Source organism: Vigna unguiculata, chromosome 10, assembly GCF_037176805.1.
Source record: "Vigna unguiculata cultivar grain cowpea cultivar isolate G323 ecotype 2 chromosome 10, ASM3717680v1, whole genome shotgun sequence".
Taxonomy (NCBI): Eukaryota; Viridiplantae; Streptophyta; class Magnoliopsida; order Fabales; family Fabaceae; genus Vigna; species Vigna unguiculata.
This window is the reverse complement of record NC_140801.1, coordinates 63,964-73,325: the sequence shown is the minus strand read 5'-3', so window position 1 is coordinate 73,325 and position 9,362 is coordinate 63,964. Positions and strand designations below refer to the sequence as shown.

Sequence of the window (9,362 nt, the reverse complement as noted above, 5' to 3'; positions counted from 1 at the left end):
ACAAAACGAAACCCTAAAATCAATTTTGCCATAAACACACTTTCCCACTTTCTCATACTGAAGCCTTAAAATTTGTTCCCCTCTTTCTCCGTCTTTCTTTCCCATTTCTCGAGTAAATCGAGTGGAATTTGTGATTACTGTCTCAAACCTTAGGAAAACTCCCAAATCCGAGTTGCGGAATGTGAAGGACGAATCTTCAACTAGAAATTTGAGAAGCTTAAACCCGCTGGTGAGGAGGTCGAGCAGTGGTGGCGCTAATGCTTCTCCTGTGAAGGTCAAAGACAGTGTTGTGATTGTCCTAAAGGTGAGATTTTAAAAATCGTACATTATAAAATTGTAAGAAATTTGTTTATTTTCGTGCACTTTTGTTTTTGGAATTGGTATTGGTTTGGGTTCTGAGATTTACAGTAATATGATTTGGTATTGTAATTGCACCTTTATTGTGCGTTTATTGGTTTAGGTTCTTCCTATATATATGTGAATATGTGAGTTTTTAGGGTATAAAAAGAGGGTATATATATGCATGTCAATGACATAATTTGGTGTTGGGATAGGACACTTGTGGCCTTGTTTTGGGGCTTTGTTTATGAATTTTTGTTGCGAGGTTAGAGGTGATGCGTTGGTTGTAAGTACCGGAGAGAGAAACAAAAGGGAAAGAGTGAATGATCCAAAACATGTTTAATTGAACTTAACATTAAAATAATGATGGAAGCAAACTAACCCTAAAATGGGGTTCTGCTGAAACAGAGAATGAAAAGAGAGGGATTTCATAATTAAGATGCCACACAACCTGGGGTTGGTATCACAATGGAATATATGAAGCTACAATCTAACTAGCTGGAACAAAAAATTATATTACCTGTAGGAGTATAGAGGGTGAAATGTTGGGGAGGGAAAGCTGAATCACTTAAGGTGACATAACAAAAGCAGGGCAACAACTCCAGGTGGGTTGTTCACTAACAATGGCTTTTCTGTTTTGTCCTTTAAGAGGTCCTTTCGGAACCAAAGACTACTCCCCCTCTCTTTCATTTTTATGAAGACAGCCCCTAAATAAGATCTCAATATTTTCTAGCTGTCCCTCTGATCCAGTATATGTAATTAATATCACTAGCTTTAGTTAATTACTGTTAACTGGTGATGATATCTGGCCAGTAGTACATGGCACCGCTATCAATACATGTTGTTTCGGCCTTAGCCTGCCATAACCATTTTTTGCCACTTAATTGAAAAACAGATTGAGTAAAAAATTAAGTATACACTGTAAAGTCATACAAGTACGAATTAACAGAATAGACCACACGTTGACCTGGACATCTTAATCTCTTTTTTTCTCGATAACTATTGAAAAGAAAGAAAAGGAAGAGGAAGGGAGCGAGAAAGAACTTATTTCAACTCAATCTAGTATGCCTGATGTCTTTTGCTATATTTAAGTCTTACAGGAAGGAAATATAGTTGTAAAAAACACTCTTAATTTCACATATATACGATCTCTAATAGAAATTAGTTGTGAACTTGTGATCAATCATTTACCGATGTTTCCTTGTTGTAGCTTTGTTAGCAAGGTTATCAAACTCGGAAGTCTACGTAGACTCGTGAGAGCTTCGTAGACTCGACTCGTAGACTCGTAAGAGTCTACTCAACCCCTACTTCATATGAAAATTTGTATATAGTACCATACCAATTCAGAATTTAATCACCACAATTAATGCAAATAGTAAACAATAGTTCAATAATTGTAAAATAACTTAGTTCAACATACATGATTGTTATATAAGTTCAAATTACAGCAAACACATAAGTTAATATGAATCAAAAAACATAAATAACTTCAACTTTTTGACCCCAATCCTCTACTTATATCATCTCCAACATCATCATCTTCTTCATTAGGATCACAAGAATTTGAAGTAGTGCTAGTCCCACTTCCAAACATTATAAACCATTCTCAATCAATTAAAAATCAAATAATTTAATTTTTAGAAAACCATAAATAAAATAAAAAAACAAATATATATATATATATATATATATATATATATATATATATATATATATATATATATATATATATATATATATATATATATATATATATATATATATATATATATATATATATAACAGAGCAACAACAAAAGTCAGAGAAAAAAAATGAAATAAAAAAACAAAGAAAGATATATAATATATTATATATGTAATTAAAAAACCCAAATGGAAATACGTATGTCATTACTTAGAAATGACAAAATGGGCCGGATCCGATGGACCGACCCGCTAGCCCGATAAAAAAAGCACGGGTTGGGACAAGAAATTCAACCCGCCAACCCGAGACAGTTCGGCCCGTCAAGCCCGCTGGCCCGTCACGGGCCAGCCCGCGGCCCGTATTACTTACTAAAACAAAGAAGACGTGCACAATTTTTTTAATATCCCTCCCTCCACACACTGCACCCAGACCCCAGACACCTCATTGCGACTCTTCTTCTCGACTCTCTTCTCTGTGCCATACACATACTCGCTTCTCCTCCACCCATGTCGCCGCTGGCCACCAAGAAACACGCTGGCCACCACGTCGCCGCTGGCCATACCCGCTTCTCCTCCACCGTGACATCCACCATCGAACTTTGATTGGCGGACGATTCCGACCGCCACGACCACCGCGAAGACAGGTTTGTTCGTAATTTGCGTTCTGGTTCCCTTTCTCCTGATTTGTAACCTAAATTCCTGATTTTCGTAACCCTAAATTTCTGATTTTGTGATTTCCGACCACCACGACCCATTTTGTGATTCCCATCAGACTGAAATGCTGGGGTTTAAATTTAGTGTCTAAGAATGTCATTTTGTCTAGCTAACGGTTCCAACATTTACCTTCGAAATAACATTCTCTTCAGCTTCAGCTACTTCAGAACAAGTAAAGAACTAAATAGAAAGAATGTGAGGCATTGGCGAGCTTTACACAACTGATGTTGTTTCAGTTTGTTCATTGGGTATTTTCTTTTCTATGGAGAATTTATCCTAGTGCAGCAGTAAAGTTGCACCTTGATGACCAATTGATCATGATTCAAATATGAAAAAACCCTCTATGCATATATAAGAATAAGAGTATGTATGGTGACCCTCCTTAATATCATTACTTAGTGAGTAGACTGCATGTTAGTTAATTTTCTGTGGAGGATATGCTATCCTCGGCCACTGCACTTTTTTCTCTCCCTCTTATCCGAGAATATTTTTTCTATTGTATTAATACTGAGTAATGTAAATGAAATTTTTGGTTGTTCCATTGCTAGACATTCAGGGGTTTAAAGCAACAATCATATTGATGATGTCCGTTGAACTTGGAAGGAGGACATTTAGAAAGATAGGGAACCTAATCTAATAGACGGGAAAGCTTTTATTCTTGTAGAATGTAATGTATAGATTTTGCATATAGTCCATGTACATAGCTTTTTATAACCCATTATGTGTGCTCTCCGTATAAAATAAAACTCTGCTGCTAGTCTTCTGCAGCACATGTTGCCAAACACATGGACCATAATTAATGCTTCTATTGTTGTTGTATTCTTCATTGAAGGAGAATTTCTTTTGGTAATATAACATTGGGACAATATTCAGTCAACTAAATTTGAAATGAAAAAAATTAAAATCTGATTTTGGGCCACAAATTAAACATATGAAAAAAAGCTGGTGGGCCAGCCTGCCAGCTCGCGGGTTGGGCCCAGAAATGCAACCGGTTTCACCATGTCGGGCCAGTCCGGCCCGGCCCATACAAAGCGGGCCAAAAACGGGCTGGGCCAAAACGGGCTGGGCTGATCCGTTTTGACACCCCTATCATTACTTCAAAAAAGGGAAACGAGAAGAAGGGAACAACATCATTGAACCAGCGACCTGACGGAGCTGCCACGCGAGGCGATCAGAGCTGTCATGCGAGACGATCGGAGCTGCGACGTGAATGACTGGGGTTGAGATGTCGAAATAGGTCAACGTTTTCAAGTTCGAACTTCTCTTCTTCTTCGATTAGGGTTTTTGAGTTGGGCTTCTATCTCTGTTTTCGCTTGGATTTTTGATTTGGGGCATTGGGGTTTTGGTTTTGGCTTAAAATCTGAAAGCCAACAACATGTTTTTGTGTCATTTCGTCCCGTTCTTCGAACTCGGTGACTCGCTCTCGAACTCGTGAGTCTTGTACGAGTCAACGAGTTTACTCCGAGTTTGAAAAAAAACGAGTTTATATGCGATGACTCGCAAACTCGTACGGGTGTACGAGTCAACCCGCGAGTTTGATAACCTTGTTTGTTAGTATGATTATTGTTTTCTGATCATAGGTTGTACTATATAAAGCGGAATAGTTATGTCTGTTACTAAAGGCAGACTTGGATAAATAACTTAATTAAGCACTTATTAAATATGAGCTAGTCATAATAAGCACTTGGATTTTAGTTTTTTACTTTTTTGTATAATCGAAGAAATCAGTTTGAAATATTTTCACGTAAGATAGAAGCTGTTTTTCTTAATTATCCCAGAAAGCTTATTTAATAAGTTTAGAACAACTTATGGACATATCATAAGCTATTTTCTTAAGTTTTTCCCTATACTTACAGAATTGAAGATTAGCTCAAATAGGCTTTAAATAAGCTCTTCCTAACTGATTAATTTTGATCATGGCTTAGGAATGTGAGTTCATGGTTCTGGCTAGAATATATTTAAATGCTGAGAAATGTGATTATTTTAGTTGGGATTAGGTACCAAACACAATATTTCCTGTCTATAGATTCTATAGTAATGATGGCGGAAACCTTTTTGGAGCAAATCAAAATTGCTTCTTAAATAGATTGCCTAACATAGTTTCTGTATTGGAGGTGGACTCCACAGACTATGAATTGCTTAAGTTTAAAGGTTTCTCTGCATGATGTGTGTTGAAGTGTCACTGTTGAATTCCTTTATGTTGACTTATTTAGTTTTTCTATGTGTAAGATTGGGGATAGGGAAACCGAGTTGTTATATTTTGTGAATGTATAGTTGTTGTCTTATTATATTTATGTTTAAATGTGTAAACTGTCATCGTCTCACATTAAGTAGCGGTAAATTTTGACATTCTGGTTTGACTTCCTTTTTGACAGCACAATTTGTTAGTAAATATAATGCTGTGGATGTAATTGTCTTATTGATATTTACATAAACTAAGCTTTCTTTCTTAAATGTTATCTGTCTCTGATATGTTGTGATGTTCCTTTGTCCCCTCTTTTCAATTGTCTTGTCATTCTCTCTCAACCAGTTGTGTTTCTTCCTCTGTTGGTTGGTACATTTCTTAACTGATATTTCCAATCTTGTTAAATTTGGCATGCAGGCAGATTCCATATATTTTACAATTGCATTATTAATCATAGGAATCTTGTTACGACTTTTGTGATTCCTAGTTCAATTCCACATTTTAAAACTTCTTTATAGATACAAATATATCAGTTTTACATAGAGGACATTGCTTTCTCAAGACAATTTCTATCTCAATCAAGTTCTATTTTAGGACAAATTAATTTGTTTGGTTTAAGTGTCATCTGCTTATTCTTTTTAGTATAGGTGGAATCAAATTCTTTCTCTCTTCCCCTTTTCATGGTTTTGTATGCATGCTAAATTGGCCTTTTTTTTATAATGAGCTGCATGGGCTGGGCTAGTTTCTAAATAGACCATAAATCTTCTTGTTCTTTTTATGTTAATACTTTCTAATATAAATTTTTTGACAACTTTGCTGTAACTTTTTAAGATGTTTCAGCTTTATCATTTTAATTTTATTTTTATTTGTGGCCAGAGGAAGAAGACCGTGTTGCTAAGATGTCTAACGAGGTGAATAAGCAAATTGTTGAGGCAACAAATAAGTCTGTTGATTGTAGTGATGCATTTAACACTACAGAGGTAACTGATCAATAAATTATTTTTGTTAAGTTATTGCCTTGTTAAATTATTTCTATCTGCAGGTTTTTCCTTCTCGAGATGCAATGTTAAATTGGGCTCGAGATGTTGCAAAAGAGAATGGATTTGTCCTTATTATTTTGAGATCAGAGACATCTACAAAATCTACAAGAAATACAAGACGTAATCAAAGGAAGACATTTGTAATTTTGGGTTGCGATAGAAGTGGAAAGTATAGAGGACTATACAAGAATGCATTATCCCAAAAGGTAAATAATACTAGAAAATGTGAGTGTCCCTTCAGGCTAAGGGGAAAAGCTTTGAAAAAGGCTGAAGGATGGACTATTAAGGTAATGTGTGGTTGTCACAATCATGAATTGGAGGAAACATTGGTGGGTCATCCATATGCAGGCCGGTTGAGTGCTGAAGAGAAGTCTTTGGTTGATGATATGACAAAGAACATGATGAAGCCAAAAGATATACTGTTGACATTGAAAGATTATAATATGGATAATGTAACTACCATCAAGCAGATTTACAATGCTCGACATGCTTATCGATCCTCTCAAAAAGGTTTAGAAATGCAATACCTACTGAAATTATTGGAACGTGAGCGGTATGTGTACTGGTATAGAAAGGTGGATGATTCCAATGTTATCAGAGATATATTCTGGACACATCCAGATGCCATTAAACTTCTGGGTGCTTTCAACACTGTCTTGATAATTGATAGTATTTATACAACCACTAGGTATCCATTGCCACTGCTTGAGATTGTTGGTGTTACTTCAACTGAGTTAACGTTCTCTGTGGCTTTTGCTTTTGTGGAGTCTGAGCTAGCTGACAACTTCACTTGGGCACTACAGAAGTTAAGAGGATTGATTGTTAAAGATGAAGACATACCTCAGGTGATTGTGACTAACAGAGACATTTCTTTGATGAATGCAGTGCAAGTTGTCTTTCCGAGCTCTTCTAATTTGTTATGTCGGTTTCATATCAACAAGAACGTGAAGTCCAAATGCATCTCGATAATCCATCCAAAGGAGAAACAGGACTTGGTGATGAATGCATGGGATTTTGTTGTGAATTCTTCTAATGAAAGGGAGTATATGCAGCGTCTGGCATTATTTGAAAAAGTTTGCTCAGGTTTTTCTAATTTTAGTGAATATGTGAAAAATATGTGGCTGATTCCATACAAGGAAAAGTTTGTCACTTCCTGGACAAATCAGGTGATGCATTTGGGTAACACAACGACGAATAGGTATGTGCCTAAAATTATATTTTAGTAATTCATCATGAAAAATACATTAAAAGTATACTAATTATTGATTTATAACTATGTTAATATTATTATGTTTTAATTGTCAGGGTTGAGGAAACAAATTGTAAGTTAAAGAATTTGCTTCAAGATAGCAAGGAAGATATGTGTAGTTATTGGGATGCTATGAATGACATGATTACTTTGCAACACACAGAGATTAAGTCGTCATTTGAGAAAAGCATAAATGTAGTGGATCATATGCATAATACTCCATTATACATCAAACTGCAAGGACTTGTATCAAGGAGTGCATTGAGTCATATAGCTGACGAGTATGACCGAGTTAGGGATGTTGGTACTGATAGTTCTAAATGTTGTTGCATAGTTAGAACTACACATTGTCTTCCTTGTGCATGTGAACTTGCTAAGTACAATACAACGGGTCATCCTATTCCCTTGGAGGCAATTCACGTTCACTGGAAGAAGTTAAACTTTATTGACCGAGGAATAAATGATGAGGAGTTTGAGTTATCGTTGCAACCTGAATTGGATGCTTTGCTCAAGAGATTTCAGGAACTTGATTGTGCTGGGAAATTAATTCTAAAGGCTAAATTGCATGAACTAGCATTTCCTGATACAACTTCAAAGTGTCCAACTCCCACAGTGGTAAGAATAAAGGGTGCGACAGGGTCAAAAAGAGACAGATCAATTCATTCTGATATTTCACAACGGGAGCATGTTGACGCAATGCGTCCTACCCATAGTGGCACTTCATCTTGCCCTTCATCTCATCAACTAGTCCATGATTCTAAACGAAGAAGAGTTCTGTCAATGATGGACCAATTTCCGATTCAGATCCATCCATTTATTGAAGAAATTATCGATGTGAAAGCAGATTCAAATTGTGGTTATCGTGCTGTTGCAGCTCAACTTGGTATGGGTGAGGAATCATGGGCTTTAGTTCGTCAGGATTTGATTAGAGAGCTTCAACAGTGGCAAGATATTTACACCAAACTCTTTGGTAGCAATGATCGAGTGGCTGAACTGAGGCAATCTTTGTATGTTGACAAGGAGACATCTACTAAAAAGTGGATGACCATACCAGATATGGGTTATGTAATTGCCTCAAGATACAATGTGGTTCTAGTTGCTTTATCCTTGAGGGAGTCCATGACATTTTTCCCTCTTAGAGGACGACCACCACTATCTGAGTCAAGGCACCGACTTATTGCTATTGGGTTGGTGCATGATTGTCACTTTGTACAGGTATGATTTGATTAATTTGGTTTGAAATTAAATCTTTAATTTAATTTAAGTTGCTGACTTTGTTTTATTTGACTAACACATACAGGTTGCTTTGAAGGCCGAGTCTGCATTACCTCCCACTGCCTTGCAGTGGTCGAGATACTGCAGTGCTGAATCTCGTTCTTGGGAAACTTCATATGTTAATCGTATGGAACATTTTAGGTCATTGTTTCCTCAAAAAAGAAATGATTGTGTAAACGTTATTGGGGACTAATTAGCGTCAAATTCGCCACTAGTAACCTCCAGGTTAGGTTTCGTTTCCTTCTTCTCGTGTTATGAAATTTGGTTCATGCTGTGTAACTTTCATTATTTACTTAATGTAATCCCTGCGACAAGAAATGTCTTATAATTTATTTTTCCCCGACCAGAACTCATTGATTAATATCTCTACTGTCTATACAACTTGTTTCATGCGTAAGAGTGACATCACATGGAAACATTTTTGTTCCTGGTGTGCAGATCACAGACTACTCGTTATTACAAGAGGGGGTTGGTAGGATATCTTTAGAAATATAAGGGTTTGGTACATGTGTTTTTTGGACCAATGTTAAATGAGTTTGGGCAAATTAAGGAAGAGTTTTTCAGTATAGAAGAAAGCCCTTAAATTTCTGAGGATATCCTAGAATTTCTCGTAATACAAAGCATGCATTGAATGCCACAGCATCAAGTGCTGTCCAATCTGCACAAGTAAAAACTCCTGCAGAAGTACAGTGTAGAAGAAAAGTAGGCCATTTTTATAACTTGGGAACAACTTTTTAAAGCCTTTTATTTTGTTTGTACAAAGGGAAATGGAATACACTATTTAAAGTTAGCACTTTTTCTATGATGATTCTACAATGATACTGTGCTTGTATCTAGCACTGTATTTTAGCCAATTGCATCGTACTTCAGCTGGCAA

At 36.3% G+C, this 9,362-nt stretch overlaps 1 protein-coding gene across 2 annotated transcripts; it reads left to right on the top strand.

The window, feature by feature from the left end:
- LOC114166352 (PKS-NRPS hybrid synthetase cheA-like) lies at positions 1-9,362 on the top strand. 2 transcript variants are annotated; one of them, XM_028051070.2, is made up of 6 exons: positions 1-304; positions 5,798-5,832; positions 5,964-7,159; positions 7,267-8,425; positions 8,511-8,710; positions 8,924-9,362. In XM_028051070.2, exons 2-5 carry the CDS (start codon positions 5,821-5,823, stop codon positions 8,676-8,678), a joined length of 2,535 nt encoding a protein of 844 aa, XP_027906871.1. In that variant the 5' UTR covers positions 1-304; positions 5,798-5,820; the 3' UTR covers positions 8,679-8,710; positions 8,924-9,362. The 2 variants fall into 2 exon arrangements, with proteins under 2 accessions (XP_027906871.1, XP_027906868.1); XM_028051067.2 differs by having other exon boundaries at positions 5,798-5,901.

Bases quoted from the DNA above. Each gene is read 5' to 3' on its own strand.
- LOC114166352 (XM_028051067.2), top strand. From the start codon at position 5,821: ATGTCTAACGAGGTGAATAAGCAAATTGTTGAGGCAACAAATAAGTCT. The intron at 7,160-7,266 runs GTATGTGCCTAA...TTTAATTGTCAG, and splicing joins GGTAACACAACGACGAATAG to GGTTGAGGAAACAAATTGTA. The intron at 8,426-8,510 runs GTATGATTTGAT...TAACACATACAG, and splicing joins ATGATTGTCACTTTGTACAG to GTTGCTTTGAAGGCCGAGTC.